The sequence below is a fragment of the Lampetra planeri genome, unplaced genomic scaffold (assembly GCF_965212315.1).
Source record: "Lampetra planeri unplaced genomic scaffold, kcLamPlan1.2.h2 scaffold_168, whole genome shotgun sequence".
In the NCBI taxonomy this organism is placed as follows: Eukaryota; Metazoa; Chordata; class Hyperoartia; order Petromyzontiformes; family Petromyzontidae; genus Lampetra; species Lampetra planeri.
Window position 1 is genome coordinate 87,093 of NW_027614413.1, and position 18,131 is coordinate 105,223.

The following is an 18,131-nucleotide window of genomic DNA, read 5'->3' on the forward strand; positions in this document are numbered from 1 at the left end:
ATTCTTATGAGCCAAGTTAATTATTATTTTGTTATTACATGTATCATCGTTCGTGAGGTGTTGTTTACCTCTCAATTCATTAATTTGTTCCTTGTCTGATGGTGGCCAAATTGTGTCTGGCGTGGTCAAACTTCCGTTCAATGGGTGACCCCAGGGGATATTTTCCCGTGTTAATCCCAAGCTGTGGAATTCACTTCCTAGAAAATTCGATGTGCCGAATCTTTATTTAAGAATCATTTTTTACTTCAAGGGCTTATCTCCCCATTGATTTGGTTTTATGTTTTGGGAATGTGGAGGGTGGGGTAGGTTTAAGAATTGCGTGAGTTATTTACTTGGTTGCTTATAACTCTGTGCAATACCTCGCGACCTCTGGGTTAAACGTTCTTTATCGTGTAAATTATTCTTAATATTGTTGATTATACTCTTTGGTTCTTTCGGTAAAGTCAAAGAGTATGGATTCCTGCAGTCATGAAAGCTTCAAATCAAGATTGTTGATTATGTTAAATACATAGTTATCTGACGATGGAGGTGGTGTATTTTCACCTGATGATGGTGGTGGTGTTGGTTCTTCTCCTGATGATGGCGGTGGTGTCTTTTCTCCTGATGATGGTAGTTGTGTCGGTTCTGGTGGTGGTTCAGTGGGTGGCACCTGAGATGTCTCTTCCCCTGATGATGGTGGTGGTGTCTTCTCTCCTGATGATGGAGGTGGTGTCTTTTCTCCTGATGATGGTGGTGGTGTGGGTTCGTCTCCTGATGATTCTTCTGATGATGGTGGTTGTGTCGGTTCTGGTGCTGGTTCAGTGGGTGGCACCTGAGATGTCTCTTCCCCTGATGATGGTGGTGGTGTCTTCTCTCCTGATGATGGAGGTGGTGTCTTTTCTCCTGATGATGGTGGTGGCGTCTTTTCTCCTGATGATGGAGGTGGTGTCTTTTCTCCTGAAGATGGAGGTGGTGTCTTTTCTTCTGACGATGGAGGTGGTGTCTTTTCTCCTGAAGATGGAGGTGGTGTCTTTTCTCCTGATGATGGTGGTGGTGTCTTTTCTCCTGATGATGGAGGTGGTGTCTTTTCTCCTGAAGATGGAGGTGGTGTCTCTTCACCTGAAGATGGAGGTGGTGTCTTTTCTCCTGACGATGGCGGTGGTGTCTTTTCTCCTGAAGATGAAGGTGGTGTCTTTTCTCCTGACGATGGCGGTGGTGTCTTTTCTCCTGAAGATGGCGGTGGTGTCTTTTCTCCTGAAGATGGCGGTGGTGTCTTTTCTCCTGAAGATGGAGGTGGTGTCTTTTCTCCTGACGATGGCGGTGGTGTCTTTTCTCCTGACGATGGCGGTGGTGTCTTTTCTCCTGAAGATGGCGGTGGTGTCTTTTCTCCTGATGATGGCGGTGGTGTCTTTTCTCCTGAAGATGGCGGTGGTGTCTTTTCTCCTGACGATGGCGGTGGTGTCTTTTCTCCTGAAGATGGAGGTGGTGTCTTTTCTCCTGATGATGGTGGTGGTGTCTTTTCTCCTGACGATGGAGGTGGTGTCTTTTCTCCTGACGATGGCGGTGGTGTCTTTTCTCCTGACGATGGCGGTGGTGTCTTTTCTCCTGACGATGGCGGTGGTGTCTTTTCTCCTGAAGATGGAGGTGGTGTCTTTTCTCCTGAAGATGGAGGTGGTGTCTTTTCTCCTGACGATGGAGGTGGTGTCTTTTCTCCTGAAGATGGAGGTGGTGTCTCTTCACCTGATGATGGAGGTGGTGTCTTTTCTCCTGATGATGGTGGTGGCGTCTTTTCTCCTGACGATGGTGGTGGTGTCTTTTCTCCTGAAGATGGAGGTGGTGTCTTTTCTCCTGATGATGGCGGTGGTGTCTTTTCTCCTGAAGATGGCGGTGGTGTCTTTTCTCCTGAAGATGGAGGTGGCGTCTTTTCTCCTGATGATGGTGGTGGTGTCTTTTCTCCTGATGATGGCGGTGGTGTCTTTTCTCCTGAAGATGGCGGTGGTGTCTTTTCTCCTGAAGATGGAGGTGGCGTCTTTTCTCCTGATGATGGTGGTGGTGTCTTTTCTCCTGATGATGGAGGTGGCGTCTTTTCTCCTGATGATGGCGGTGGTGTCTTTTCTCCTGATGATGGTGGTGGTGTCTTTTCTCCTGATGATGGAGGTGGCGTCTTTTCTCCTGATGATGGCGGTGGTGTTTTTTCTCCTGAAGATGGTGGTGGTGTCTTTTCTCCGGATGATGGCGGTGGTGTCTTTTCTTCTGATGATGGGAGTGATGTCGGTTCTTCTCCTGATGATTCTTCTGATGATGGTACTTCTGTCGGTTCCGGTAGTTGTTCAGTGGGTGACACGTTGGTAGTGATGGGTACTTCAGTTGGTATCTGTTCTAAGCAGCAAAAACGAACTTCAAAATCGTAGCAGCTTGGTGGGTATTGGTCTTCGTTCCAGCAACTGAATCCCGTGTTCTTGTTGCAAGTGGCTTTGAGGCCTAACAACTGCCATTCGTAATCACGGAACCGAATCCCTCGGCAATCAATGTTGCCTACTGAATAGCCGGGCTTACAAACTACTTCGCCTGATTCCACGATTCTTTGGTAGCTTTCAAATTCTCCTCCTTCCGTGCCAGGCGTTGGTTGATGTTTGTTATACCACTCAGACCACGTTCCCGAACAACCTGGTTGTTCTGGTGGTGAGGGTTTCGTTGTTTCCTGCTTCGGAGGTTTAGTGGGTGACACTTGAGTTGTTTCTTCACCTGACGATGGAGGTGGTGTCTTTTCTCCTGATGATGGAGGTGGTGTCTTTTCTCCTGAAGATGGAGGTGGTGTCTTTTCTCCTGATGATGGCGGTGGTGTCTTTTCTCCTGAAGATGGAGGTGGTGTCTTTTCTCCTGATGATGGAGGTGGTGTCTTTTCTCCTGAAGATGGAGGTGGTGTCTTTTCTCCTGATGATGGCGGTGGTGTCTTTTCTCCTGAAGATGGAGGTGGTGTCTTTTCTCCTGAAGATGGAGGTGGTGTCTTTTCTCCTGATGATGGAGGTGGTGTCTTTTCTCCTGATGATGGCGGTGGTGTCTTTTCTCCTGATGATGGAGGTGGTGTCTTTTCTCCTGATGATGGTGGTGCTTCGGTCGTGCTTTGTTCTAAGCAGCAAAAACGAACTTCGAAGTCGTAGCAGATTGGAGGACTCTGGTGCTCATTTAAGCATCTGAAGCCTGTATCCTTGTTACAAGTGGCTTTGAGCCCTAGCAACTGCCATGCGTAATCAGGGAACTGGGCAGCTCTGCAGTCAATATTTGCCACAGAATAGCCAGCATTGCACACAACATTTCCTGAGTTCACGATGTTTTCGTAACTTTCAAATTCTCCTCCTTCACTGCTATACGTTGGCTGATGCACGTTGTTCCACTGAGACCAGGACCCCAAGCAAATTGGTGGTGGGGATTTGGTCGTTTCTGGCTTGGTGGGTGGCACATGAGTTGGCTCCTTTGGTGGCTTGGTGGGTGGTGCATGGGTTGGCTCCTTGGGTGGTTTGGTGGGTGGCACCTGGGTTGGCTCCTTTGGTGGTTTGGTGGGTGGTGCATGGGTTGGCTCCTTGGGTGGCTTGGTCGGTGGCACTTGAGTTGGCTCCTTTGGTGGTTTGGTGGGTGGCGCCTCGGTTGGCGGTGGCTTTGGACAGTTGCTCACGCAGGTGGAGGAGCCCGCCTCTGAGAGCATCTGTCCCTCTGGACAGAAGCAGCCTTCACCCACCCAAGAGTCCTTCTCTTCAGCACTAAACGAGGAAGGAATAACAACAATTTATTTACACCTCTAAGGCGCATTCCATCCTTAGATCCCAACGCTTCAACAATGGAGATCTATGGCGAAATTATGCACCACACATTTGAAGTCTGATACAACCTTTAACGTAATATATGATAACTGGCTGTACTACCCGGCTTCGCCCGGGACTTGGATTCACCACGCCCGGCCGCCTTTGTCCCCCCAGTGGCGATGTTCACACACCACACCAGTTACTCGTTTGAGGCTGAGTCGACCTAGGGGAGGCCCAGGACCGGTTGAAATAGTCGTTACCGGTGGTGGCCATGAGCGGGAATCGAACTCGGGTCGCCGGGTTCGTAGCGCAGCGCACTAACCACTATGCTACAACGTGTCACGCTTCCACGTGCGCGGGTCACGTAACAGATTTGACTTCACAGCTCACTTGCTGTGCAAAAAAATCTCTGCATTATTGAGCTCCCCGCCCCCCCCCCCCCCCCATGGTGCACAGTCTGGAAAGTACCCACATGGCAAATTTCCAGTTTGTTGCATGTCGGGAAGTACGCTACACATTTTGAACAGACACACATATTCACAACTTTGCCTTTTATATATATGGAGGTAATCTGGATGCATTGCTTATATGGTTGTTTCAGGCTATCTGACGTAAGTTTGATACTTCAAAATGCATTTGCCGTGCGACGCTAGTTGGACAGGCGTGGTCTAATTGGGCACAGAATTACACGGACTGCGTCTCGTTTAGAGGAGCCGTGCAAAGCCCGTTCGAGCACTGCAGTTGGCCATGTCATGGCACTGTGGTTATCGTGGGTCTGACGATAGTCCGCATGATGGACGTGAAATTAACGATACTCTTCCAGCCATTGTGGGGTTGGTGCATTGGAAAAGGGAACGTGACCAGTTGAGATTTACTGTATCGTCCTTTCACTGGTGTGAACCTGGGACCACTGGCTTCTTAATAACCACTCACTACTGGCAAATTCGGCAATTGATCGGTTGTCCAAAAGCTCAAAGTAGCATTTATTTCACTGCCAGTCTGCAACCTGTCCGCTTAACAATTATCTGGTGTAGGTTCTTGCAGGAAGGAGGGAAGGAAGGATGGGCGTAGAGGGAGAGTGGGGACGAGGGATTTGTGGAGTGGATGCGATTGTATCACCTGCTGACACCGCACACTTTGGAAATCTTGGCCACGCACGGCTTGTAGACCATGCTGCCAGGGCACTTGAACGCTGCAAGAGTCCAACAAACATCCATGCCGTCGTTAGCAGAAATGTCGTCAATGTCGCTGCTACCGGTCATCGCTCCACATTCAGATGTTGGTGATCAGTGAAGTTATCCAAGGCAACATTTACATCGTGATGTCCATTTAGATGCAAACTCTGCCCATACAGTGAGTGGCCTGTCTCTCATGGTGGCCCCCCTCACTGATTGTCGGCCCTGCCCACTGATCACAGGCTCCACCGACAACTCTGGTAGGTTCCACCCTTACCTCACCATGTATCGAGCATGCCAACACATTATCATTGAACCTTTTTTGGCAGTATCAAAGTATGAAAATAAGAATATGTTATACGATATCTGGCAGTAAAAGAGGCATCAAGATGATAATTGGGTTTTTTTACCCTTCTATCTGGCAACAAAACTGACACCTTTTTAAAAGGAGTCATTTTTGCATAGACCACAATACCTGCAGTCGTAATGTCTCGGGTGTGGACCAACCAACTTCAAGGACAGTGCATACATTATCAGAGTTGTGTTTTTTGTTTGCATTATGACTGCAGGTATGGTGGTTTATGCAAACATGAATCCTTGTAAAAAGGTGTCAGTTTTGTTGCCAGATAGAATGGTAAAAAAAAACAATTATATTTTTGACTGGCAAATGAGGTTCCAATGGTGAGGCATCAAGATATTCAAACAGCAAGGAAGTCTGCATTAACCACACGTACTTGTGGTGAACATGCAAACAAGACATGCTCTGATAATATATGGGCATGTCTTTGAAACTGATAGGCCTGCACACAAAACAGCCTTCTCTATGGCCTAATCTCACCAGTGTCAGACCAGAGAAAATTCTCTGGCCTGACACTCGAATTGGGGTTCTTTATACTTCAGCGGTACACGTTAACTCGTCTTACATTTTAACTGCAATTTTACTTTGAACTCCCGTACAAAATTACTGACGATTTTTTCTGGTGCCTCAATATATACCGCATGGCAGGCATGCTATGGAAAGTACATGATCAAAAAATGACTATAATTATGCCAATATTTGTTACATCAAGCTGGCCAACGTCATGTGCTACTTCCAGAAAGGCATGCCAATGACACTGCTCTACAAAAAAAAAAAATACGGTTCAGGAAATGGCCCCCGTCCCCCCCCCGGGCACGACTCACGGCAGCGTCCTTGGGACAGCGACCTCCAGTCGACGCACTTCCCCACGCGCCCGCACTCCGCCGCGGCCGTCTGCGCGCTGGAGCAGTCGATCTCCGTGCGGTTCGCGACGCAGTGGTCGAACTTGCAGCCCTCGTGGTACACGCTCAGGTCGATGTCGTCCTTGCACGACTTCAGGTTCCTAGCCGAGGAGGAGGAGGTGGAGGTGATTGAGATGGGTCAATGTCAATGCCCTTCCGGAAACGTAAGTGACCGTGCGAACTCACAATGTGGATTTGTGTTGCGTCTGCACCATGGCCACATCTTAAGATGCTGTGCAGTGACAGTGGGCATAGTTCTCTGATGTGGTTTTGAGTTGTACAGTGTGTTGTTGTTCTAAGGTAAACTATAGCTCTTTTTAGCTGACCAAGTAAGGCCCACTGGTCTATGCAGCTCTTTTTCAGAAGCAACCTAACCACACATAATGACGGCTCAACGAAGTGGCTTATCATGTGGAAAATGTATCTGCAGCCATATACTCTAAACGCATGTTGATTCTAAAAGTTGAAGAAAAAACCGGAGGACCAAGAAAAAAATCCACACGACCATGGGGAGCACATGCAAACTCCATGTATACAGCAGGCGTCCGGGTCGGAATCTAACCCACGACCTCCTGTATACCAGGCGAGGTAGTTAACATCTTCTAGCCACCGTGGTGATGATGATGATGATGATGAGAGAGAGACGCAGACTCCAAATATACAGCAGAAGGCATCGTCAGTGTCGGCATCGAACCCACGACCTTCTGCGTACCACGCAAAAGTAGTTAACATCTCCTAGCCACCGTGGCACCCTCCAAGCAAACTCTGGGCTGGGTTAGAAAACGTCTGGGTTGTAACCAGGTTTGTTCAATGAATGCCTGGATGAGCGGATGTCATTGGCGTGGCCGGGTGTGAAAAAGAGCTTCAAGGTGGATTCCTCCACTATCAATACAGATTCTCATTCGGAACACTCGGACCTCTGAACCAAAGACCACCAGAAACGTGCCCAGTCGATGCCAGAGGCAGTCTTGCCCCGCATCTTGCCGTCGCGGCAATTGCTACTCAGGGATTGGACCACCGAGCCCCACGTGCACAATTCAGGACACGCCCCATTAAAGGGCTGGTTTAAGAAAAAAAATGGCGTCCAGGGAGCGGCTCTGCAGTGCGATTGGTGGAGCGACCGACAGGTAAGTCAAGGTGCGCGAAGTTTAATGAATACCAACATAAAAATTACGTCGTTAAATGGCCGTGTCTTGTGTTGGAATCAACCTTCATGGATTGTTGACCCATTGGATAATAATGGCGATGAATTTGATGCGTCATTGCGGTTCGATGTTGACGTTGATAATTATTGACGACCTAATGCACCGCATACGGCTGTCAGCTACGCGATGGTCATCTTGAGCGTTTGTTGTTGCCGTGTTACTATTTTAGTCATTTTTTGGCGCCAAAGTGTAATGTCACAAAACGGCATTGGAGGCCACTCCCCCCTAGTATGGCCGCAATAAATTTGTAACGGGTAGCGTTCCACATCATGCAAAAAGTGTGCCCTGATGGAAGAGCTGCGTTATAGCGACAAAGCATGTGTGAACACTACGAAGCGTTAAGCAAGGGCTCACGGCACTAGCATAGTAAGGTTCCGAGTAAGGAAATGGACGACAATACAGACCAGCCAATAGCTCCGCGCCCTTCGTCGCCGTCTTCCGTACGGCTGCTGACGTAGATTCTAAAGCATCGACTCCCGTGTCACCTTCAGCTGGTTAAGCCCAGGTAACGACCACGTCGGGCGCAAGCGGAGTGGTGCATCGCCAGCGATGGAGCACCGACCGCACCGCTGGTAAGCTGGCGCCGCGGACGCGCTGTGCCGCCTTACCAGAGGTCGCAACCGGGTACCCGATACCCGGCCGGGTACGGGTACGGGTACCTGTTTGTGTGAGTCATTGGTGAGTCACCGTTTGTCACTCATTTCCCAACTTCTTTTCTCTTCTCACAATTCAAGTTCCTAGAATCAACCCACCCGCGCCTGCAACATGGCTTCATCCCAGAGGTCGCAATCAGGTACCCGATATCCGTACGGGTACGGGTATCCGTTTGCGACCCTGGTGCGGCCGGGTACGGGTACGGGTAAGGAATCAAAACCCGTTTGCGACCTCTGCGTCTTACTCGAGGATGAGCGTGTCGCAGATCTTGGCTTCCTTGCAGTCCGAGGGCGGCGGCGGTGGCGGCGGCGTGCAGTCGGTGCCGGGCGGCAGGTCGGGCCTCGCGCACTGCGACCGCCCGTTGCTGATGAGCCAGTCCTGCGCCGTCTTCAAGCAGCACTTGGCGATGCGCGCCACCCCGTCCCGCCCGGCGCAGTCGTCCCCGACGTTGTTGTTGCACATCCCTGGGGAGGTGGACGCATTCAGGTTGATCGTAACGATAATTAGACGAATATTTACATTGGTAAATTGGCGCGTTTTCATCCCTAGATGCTGGCAATGTGAAGTACCGGTGAAGACGCTGGACACCCAGGTTGAGGCACACGTATATTTATTTCAGCTTATCGGTACAGGACAACACTAGAGGGGGTAGCGGCCCCCTCACCCGGATAACTGGGGATACCCCCTAGCTAATCTCACCTATCCCCAAGTCCTCCTCTAACGAGCTAGGGGAGGCTAACTGGCCCGACACTGGTGAGTCGGGCTACGGTCTCCGGAGTCCCAGGGTCTAACCCTGGTTCACGGAACCACGCCTCTGGCTCGCTCCTCTGCAGCCCTGACAAGGGCGGCGTCGAGGGGAGTCCAGGGCTCTAGCTAGAGGATCTTCACTCTTCCTCCTTCGTTCCCAGACTGAGCCCCGAGCTCTCTTTGTCCTCCCCCTTTATACCCCCCATCAGGATCACAACCCCCCAGGCTGCCTGATGCGGACGTCGCTGCGGGCACCCCCCCCGTGTACTCCCGTAACTCCGCCCACTGTGTTTGTTACCCATTGGATCGTATGCACTTACAGCCCTCCCGTAACAGCCCTACATCACCCCCCCCATTACAGCTCGCAGCCGTCCCGGCTGCAACAATTCCAAATAAAGGAACAATTACCCCTCGACCCCGTGTGTGCCTCATTTTTTCAACAAAATGCAAATAGCAGAACAACAACAAGAACAACAACCATACCCCCGAAGGGAATGTCCGACGCACCCCCCCCCCCGCATAAATACGAAATCCGTAAGCACGTATGTACAACTAGCCAGGAACTCCCCCATCACACACAGCACACCCACGACACACAACGCACCCACAACACACACACCGCGCCCACACAACACAACACACTCAGTGTGCAAGGAGCACACCACCGACGCAGCATACAGTAACCATGACACGTGAAGGAAAATAAATAAGAAAAGTTTTTTTTTTTTTTCTTTTTCTTCCTGCTGTATATTATAAGAGTCTGCGCATTTTAGCGCGCGTCCTTGCCGCAGGCCCGTCACACGGGGCAACCCCGGACGGCGGACCATCCGGTGGCGGCTGTCCCATTCGAGGTGAGGTCGCGATTGAAGTCGCGCGACTGTCGGCATCACCTGTGGGGGTTCCAGGGCGTGAGCCCGTCATTCCCGGTACACCTGTGGGTGGGACAGCCGGCAACACATCAGGCGAGAGCAGCGACGGACCCTCCGAGTCGGTCGACCCCCCACATGCTTGGCCTCGCGTGCGTGGCGTGGGCCCCCGCACCGCAACAAACGGCTTCAGCCTAGAGGGGTGTACAAACCACCGGCGCCTCCCCCATTGGATTCGAACGCACTGAGGCCTCAAAACCTCAATAACCTCGACGGGGCCCCGCCACGGGCGTACGAGTTTAGAGGAGGTCGCGAGTGGTACCTGGGGACAGTGCAGCCATGCCCTGTCCCCCGGCTTCCACTGCAGCACGTGCGCGCGAGCCAGTCTGAGGCGCTCGTTCGCCTTCTGACGCCTGTCAGAATTTAGCCTCGCCGCATCCCGCGCCTCAGTCAGTTTGTCAAGGTTAAATTTAACGTGATCGTCCAATTTAGATTTGCCCAGCGGCACGTGGATCTGCAACTGTGCCCGAACAGGTGGGTCGGGTTCGCGGCCATACATAAGAAAGAAAGGTGAAAACCCCGTCGCAGCATGGGGAGCCAATCTGTATGCCGCTAGAACCCCTTGAATTTGTAAGTCCCAATCAGCCTGTGAGTCCGAAACTTGCTGCGACAACATAGACGTGATGGTGCGATGCAGACGCTCGACCATCCCGTCCGTTTGCGGGTGATAGGGGGAGGTTCGAATTTTTTTCGTTCCCAGGAGATCACAGACTTGTTTTAGGAGTTTCCCCGAAAAATTTCTACCCTGGTCGGTCAACAACCGCTCCGGGGCACCTTTGTCCATGACATAACCTTGGACAAAGGCGTCGACGATGGCTGCTGCCGACTGATTCGCCAGGGGCCAGGCCATAGGCCAGCGCGTAAAATATTCGACCCCAGTAAGCAAATATTTATTTCCCCTGGAGGTGGCGGGGAATGGCCCCAGAATATCCAGTGCGACCAGTTCATTTATTCTGGAGACCTGGATGGATTGTAAGGGCGGGTTCGACTCCCGTGCCGGTGGTTTGCGCTGCGCACACTGAGGGCATGCCGCCAACAGATCAGCAACATCCCTTGTCATACCCGGCCAAAAAAAATTCAGCTGAAGCAAGGCGAGTGTTTTCTGGGTACCTAGGTGGAGGAGGCGCTCATGAGCAGCCCACACCACCTTACCTCGTAGGCCAGAAGGGACCACCAGCCGGTGACGCTGGGATTTCCCGTCCCAATGCATAAGCAAGCCCGCATGGGTTTCCCATGCGTCGGCATGACCCGTCACACGCCCCCTCTCCCCGGCGCGACGACGCAACGCGAGGAGGGAGGCATCCTCCAACTGGAGGCGCCCCCATTCATCAACGGGCAATCCAAGCAGGGAATCTCTCCCCTGTTCGGCGATATCAATGGGGACTACCGTTTCATCGTCGGCGGCCGCCGCCAGGACCGGAACCATCACGTCCCCCACTGGCTTGCAACGCCCCGACCCCAGGAGACATGCGCATTCGGAGGCGGTTGGCATCCGTGACAGAGCGTCAGCGTTGGTGTGGCGAACGCCCTTACGATAAGTGGTTTCAAAACTGAAATCCTGGAGGACCTCCAGCCATCGGGACAATTGTCCCGATGGCTGTTGAACCTTCAGGGCGTACTGCAGTGCCGCATGATCTGTGCGGACGGTGAAATGCCGACCGTACAGATATGGGCGATACTGTTGGATGAAATAGACAATTGCCAACAGTTCCCTACGGGTGACACAATATCTTTGCTCCGTTGGAGACAACACCCGACTGCCGTACGCGACCACCCGTTCCACGCCGTCAACCACCTGGGAAAGCACGCCTCCAATACCCGTGTTGCTCGCGTCGGTGTCGAGCAAAAACGGCCTCGAAAAATCTGGGTAAATCAAGGGAGGAGCCTTCACCAGCGCGTCCCGAAGGGAGCAGAAAGCAGCTTCCTCATCCTGACCCCAGTGGAACCGAACCCCTTTAGATGTTAACGCGTGTAGGGGTTTGGCAATTGTTGCAAAATTAGCGACGAAGCGTCGGTAATATGATGCGAAGCCAATAAAACTCCTGACCTCTCCCACCGAGGTGGGAGTCGGCCAGGAGCTGACACACTGCGTTTTGGCGGGATCGGTAGCAATACCCGAGCGCCCTACGATGTGCCCCAAATAACGCACCGACTCGCGTAACAAATGGCATTTTTGGGGCTTAAATTTCAAATTAGCAGCCCGCATCTTTAGGAAAACCGCCCGCAACCTCTGGAGATGTTCATCAAAAGTTTTACCAAAGACAATAACGTCATCCAAATAAATCAGGCACGATTCCCATTGCAATCCAGCCAAAACCAATTCCATCAATCGCTGGAAAGTTGCCGGCGCTGAGTGTAAGCCCATCGGCAACCGGTTGAATTGGAACAGGCCGTGCGGTGTACGGAAAGCAGTTTTAGGCTTAGAATCATCGTCCAGAGGAAGCTGCCAGAATCCCGAAAGTAAATCTAGTGTGGAGAAGAATCGCGCTCCCGCCAAAGCGTCCAGCGATTCGTCCATCCGTGGGAGCGGGTATGCGTCGGCAACCGAAATTTTATTAAGGCGCCGAAAATCCACGCAAAACCGCAACGAGCCGTCCTGCTTTTTAACCAGGACGATCGGCGCTCCCCACGGGCTGGTGGAGGGAGAAATGATGTCGGCGGCTAACATGTCATCAACAGCCGATTTGACATGGTCCTTTTCGGCGGGACTTAACCGAAACGGATTTTGGCGAATTGGCGCGCTGTCACCCGTGTCAATATGGTGACGCAGCAGGTGAGTGCAACCCAAATCATATTTATCACGACTGAAAACGTCGGAAAATTCCCTCAGTAGCGTTCTAAGCTGTTGGCGCTCTGAATTTGTCAGGTCCGTCGATCCCGCACAAAGCGCGTCGATCCACCCTTCATCGCTGTCCGAATGTGGGAGCATCCGGGAAGCAGTGCCAACGTGGTTCGCGACAGGTTCCTCGCAGGGCATTGGCGTCGCGTGAGCGAGCACCGTCCCTTGAGGAACCACCACCGTCTGCGATCCCACATTTAGGACCGCGATGAAAGGGTCCCCGTCCCCTCTTACGACGGTCTGGGCCGGAATCAAATGAGGCCCATTAACCCCGGCCCTAGACGGTCCCAGCAAAACACCCCGATCCCCTATGCCCTTAGCGAAGGGCTTACGAAGTTTCAGAGGCACTAGCATTTGAGCTCCCGGCGGCACACGAACAGTTTCAACGACGAACGCCGGTACCGTCGCGAACGCCGACCGAGCCGCCGCAGGGGATGGCAGGAACGCCATGCGCCGCCCCGATGGAAGCTCAATGCATCCTTGGTCGATCAAAATACGAATGGGCATTTTACCTAAGAAATCCGTCCCCAGCAGGCACGGAACCGCCAGCGAGGAGGAAACGAAAATCGGCCCCGACAATTTGATGTCCCCAATAGAAATTTGCGCTCGAATCTGTCCCATGATGCCGAGAGAGCCCCCGTTAGCGGCATAGAATGGGACGTTAACCGGCAGTAAAGGCCGGCTTTGTACGGGCAGAATATTGTAAATTAATTCCGAAATGATTGTCGCCGATGCCCCCGTATCGACCAAGATGCGTACTTCTACCCCGTCAATGTGTCCGACTACGGCCGACGACCCTGACGACGCGGCTACCACGCGATGGGCCAACACGGACCACTGTTTGGGCTCGATTTGAGTCCCCGCAGTGATCCGCGTTGGCCCCTCGCAACGCGACATCGGCCCCCCGTTTGTTGTGGTGCGAGAGCGTGCAACGGGTAGGTGCTTTGGCCAAACATGTGTGGTGCCGCGACTCGCCGGGTCATGTTGCTGGAGCTTGGGAGGAGGAGGCCCGGCGTCCCGTCGAGCCGTCGTCCCGCGCTGTCGAGGAGAGCGGCACCCCGAGGCGACGTGGCCCCGGACGCCGCAGTTGAAACACCGCGGGAGCCCCGGTGGAGACGACGGGCGGTTGAAACGGCTTGAGCCGTCCCGGGCCGACCGTACTTCTTGCGCCTGTTGCCGTCGATGGTCGACGGCGAAGAGCTCCTCCGTCGGAAGGGTGGCTGCAGCCACCGCACGCCCTGCCGATGCCCTGCTGGCTTTCCGCCGCAGGGACAGAAGGTTGGCGTGAAGGAGGCGCGCCGCCTGAAGAGAGGTCATCTCGGCGTCCTCCTGTGCGACGACAGCGATGTCCAGGTCGTCTGCCAGGAGGAGTATTTTCTCCGTGACCATCGCGTCCACGCCATCGTCGTCCATACGGGGAAAAGCCGTCTTAGCCAGCGCTAGGAGGCTCGTCCTGTATGCCAGGGGCGACTCCTTCTCACCCCGCTTGCGCTCGTAGAACCGCTCTCTGCATTCCGCTGAAGGTCCATAGACCCCGGCCAGCAGCTGTAGTGCCTTCGGCAGAGTAGACCGCTTCTCTTTCGGCGCCGATGTGAGGGCGGCGAGCGCGTCTGCGTCGAGGAGCGCCGGCAGCGCGCAGAGGGCTTCATCGTCGGACCACCTTGCCATTTCTTGGTGGGCGATGAAGCGTCGCTGGAAGCCGCCCCAGTCGCCCTCTGCACCAACAAATTCTTTCAGCGGAGGCAGCCGTTGTTGTAGCGCAGCGTTCGCCTTGGACGTCTGTAGGCTGCTATCCCCGGGACTCGGCTGTGCGTCGGCGCGAATGGCAGATGGAATCGCCTGTCGCGGATGTGATGACGCTCCCTCCGCTGGAGATGACGCAGCTGTCCCAGCGAGAGCGGTGTCGGACCCAAGGTTGAGCCCGGCCACGCCCTCCGCAGCTGCCGTGACGATGGCGGGAATTTCAAAGTTTGAGTTTTCAGAAATGGCGGGAAGGCGCTCAGGTTGACGACTCCCCTCGCCCCGTGGTGGACCACCAGCCCCCAGCCGCGTGATGTTTTCCAGCGTGGCGGCAGCGGCGTACAGTAGCTCCGCCAGTCTCTCGTGAGCCAGCCGTAGCGCGTCTGGCTGCGGCCCCTCTTCATGCCGATGCCCCGGTAGGAACGCGTCGGCCCCCGGCTGCGCCATGTCTTGGTGAGCCGCCTCGGGCTCAACGACTTCAGCAGTGTCCTCCTCCGGTACTCTGGCTCGAGCTGTCTGACGTGTTTCCATGTCCGTAGTACTTCTGACACCAGATGAAGTACCGGTGAAGACGCTGGACACCCAGGTTGAGGCACACGTATATTTATTTCAGCTTATCGGTACAGGACAACACTAGAGGGGGTAGCGGCCCCCTCACCCGGATAACTGGGGATACCCCCTAGCTAATCTCACCTATCCCCAAGTCCTCCTCTAACGAGCTAGGGGAGGCTAACTGGCCCGACACTGGTGAGTCGGGCTACGGTCTCCGGAGTCCCAGGGTCTAACCCTGGTTCACGGAACCACGCCTCTGGCTCGCTCCTCTGCAGCCCTGACAAGGGCGGCGTCGAGGGGAGTCCAGGGCTCTAGCTAGAGGATCTTCACTCTTCCTCCTTCGTTCCCAGACTGAGCCCCGAGCTCTCTTTGTCCTCCCCCTTTATACCCCCCATCAGGATCACAACCCCCCAGGCTGCCTGATGCGGACGTCGCTGCGGGCACCCCCCCCGTGTACTCCCGTAACTCCGCCCACTGTGTTTGTTACCCATTGGATCGTATGCACTTACAGCCCTCCCGTAACAGCCCTACAAATGTATGGTAAACATCAAAGAACTGGTCGTGGTAGTGTTGGTGGTGGGGGCGGGGGCAAAGGACAGTCTGAAAGAGGTGATTTTTCAAGATAGGACTTTAAACTTAGCTAACGATTCTGATTGTCGTATTAGCAAAGGCCGCAAAGGGCTGTTTCAAAAGCTTGGGAGTTGCACTGACAAAACAAAAACCCATCACCCCAGGCAGTGAGCCTTGACCTCGGAGTCCTTAAAAGGAGGCTATTGCTTCCTGGAAATACTTGGGGGCTAACCCAATGAGTGTCTTGCGGGTGCAGGGCAGCAGAGTCGGCAGCACCCGGTGTAGATTCAACTCAACATCAGAGCTTGGCTCCGTGAGTCCAGCCTCTTTGTCCAGTCTGTCACACTACATTACGTCCAGCGTAAACTCCAACGTGTTTACGGGTGGAACCCCATGTTCGGCATGATGTCTGGACATTTTGCTACACGTTCTGGGAGTTTTATTTACAAAGTTCGTCGATTTTTCTGTGAGAAGAGATTGGAAAACCTCATGCCAAACAACACGAGGTGGGAGAGCAGTGAATGCCGTTCATATCTTAAAATGAGCAGGTAAGTGTTGTTAAGGGTTGTATTGTTTTCATGGGTGGGACTCAGTCAAACTTGTGCCGAATGACAAGCCACCTGTGTTCTTATCTGTTCGCAAGTTGATCTGTTCGTGAGTCCAACTTTACTCCTGTTGATTCCAAACACGTTGTACGTAATGTACACTAACCACGGGGAATGGCTCATTGCTCACCCCGAGCCCTCGTTACTTTGATAGTGCAGCATTGTCTTTGAGCTGTACGCCTTTTGGCGTCCTCTGGTCGAGCACCAATTGGGTTGAGGCTCAAAAGAAAGCCGTCCCTTGGTCTGGACCAATCAGTTTCAAGGACAATGCATATATTATCATCGCGTGTTTTTTGATTGCATTTGACTGCAGGTATTGTGGTTAATGCAGTTACATGAATCCTCTTAAAAAAAGGTTTCAGTTTTATTGCCAGAAAAAAGGGGAAAAACCCTATTATCACGGGGAATGGCTCTATAAGTTGTGTAACCTCCTGCAGATGTAGATGCCACCACCACCGTCTATTGTGCAATGGTCCGAACAGGCAACTGGACATACGGACAAGTTTGTATCTTTAAAAGTTCATAAGATAAATGTTCATAAGTAGAGGTGTCCCTGTAGTAGCATGGGCTAGGGAGAAGTGATGGGTTTTAAGGGAGGAACTGGAGCGAGAAGGGCGAGTGAACAAAACCGTAACTGGGCACAGGGCAAGGGAGGCAGAGAGAAGGGCTGTCCCTTGCAAAACTCGTTATTATCTCTCCCTCAGCGTCCACATCCCTGCACCGGGCTCCTCACACGCACCCGCAAACGTGAACCCCGCGCGACCCCGACGCTCGCGTGACCCCGCGTCCCCCCCACGTACCGCACTGTCCCTCCGTGTTGTCTCCGAACAGCTCCCTGGGCACGTCGATGAGGAAGCCCAGGCCGTTGAACTGGATCTTGACGCGGATGTCGGGGATCACCACGAAGTCGTCCGTCTTCACCGACGTCACCTGGAAGCCCTTGTCGGTGAACGGAGCCTTCTTCGTCTGCCCGTTCAGCTGGATCTGTGGTTGAGATTCGCGTGGAGACGCCCGTGACGTTATTCGAAAATAATTAGGCCAAGGAGAGGCTTCCTCACATTCTGTAACCCCCCGTGTTCGGGAGGTTAAGCGAGCTCTGTTCTGTGCCGAGAGGTCCTGACAGTTTGTAATGGTATCAGACAGACTCGATGTGTCTCACGTCACACGAGACGTGACGTAGCGCGCGGCGCTGACCTTGCGCAGGGCGAAGTCGACCTCGGAGGCGAGGCCGACGCGCAGCTCGTTGCCCTTGTAGACGATGATGAGCGTGCGAGGGCACGAGACGTGGTTACGAGCGTCGCAGTCGAAGAAGTCGGCGCTGATGGAGAGGTCGTAGGTCTTCCGCTTCTCCTGCAGCAGCACGTAGCTGCACGGGTCCAGCACGGAGAACTTCGCTCCGTCGAACGTGCGCATGTGGGGGTCTCCGAAGCCCGTGCAGAGGCCTGCGTGCGTAAGGGGGTGAAGCGGGTATGGTTGTTAGAGCGAGAGGTTTAGTTCGTCGTGCTTCCCACGCACCTACGATTAGCGTGGTTGGCTACGTACGGTGCGAAAGAAGTTAAACGTACACACGTACGTACCGGGCACCCGTGAAATGCTGGACATTTGTCAAAGAGAAGCTTCATAGCTCATTGGATTCTTCCAGGTAAAATAAATATTCTGATTCTCAGGTAGAGATACGGGTAGACGACCTTCATTTACAACCATCGAAGAAACCGTTTGGGGGGGCGGAGTGTTGGTGCAGTGTACGTTAAACCAGGTGACCAGATTGTGATTTGTGACCATGAATAACACCGGCAGAGAGGCCACTGACAAGTCTCGAGGAGCAATTCACACACAGAGTGTGTACGCAGGAAGAGATCCTTCTCTGGACTTCTCCCGAAAAATCCTTTGCGTGTCATAATCAAGGTGACACCACCGCCATCATCGGGAGAAAAGACACCACCGCCATCCGGAAAAAATACACCACCTCATTCAACGCGAGAAAAAACACCACCTCCATCATCAGCAGATGACGGTCAAAGCGATTTGAAACTACCCCACCTCACCAACACTTTCTACCTTCTACCAGATTCATTCCAC

General features: G+C 53.2%; 1 protein-coding gene across 1 annotated transcript in view; it reads right to left on the minus strand.

Moving 5' to 3' along the window:
• Positions 1–18,131, minus strand: part of LOC144739726 (uncharacterized) — a 36,078-nt gene that overhangs the window by 17,557 nt on the left and 390 nt on the right. Inside the window, exons 2-7 of the mRNA XM_078622644.1 lie at positions 17,247–17,494; positions 16,853–17,036; positions 8,318–8,537; positions 6,137–6,315; positions 4,899–4,971; positions 544–3,737 (exon numbers count right to left, since the gene is read on the minus strand). Coding sequence (XP_078478770.1) covers positions 544–3,737; positions 4,899–4,971; positions 6,137–6,315; positions 8,318–8,537; positions 16,853–17,036; positions 17,247–17,494 — 4,098 coding nt within the window. The remainder of the gene's footprint in view (positions 1–543; positions 3,738–4,898; positions 4,972–6,136; positions 6,316–8,317; positions 8,538–16,852; positions 17,037–17,246; positions 17,495–18,131) is intronic.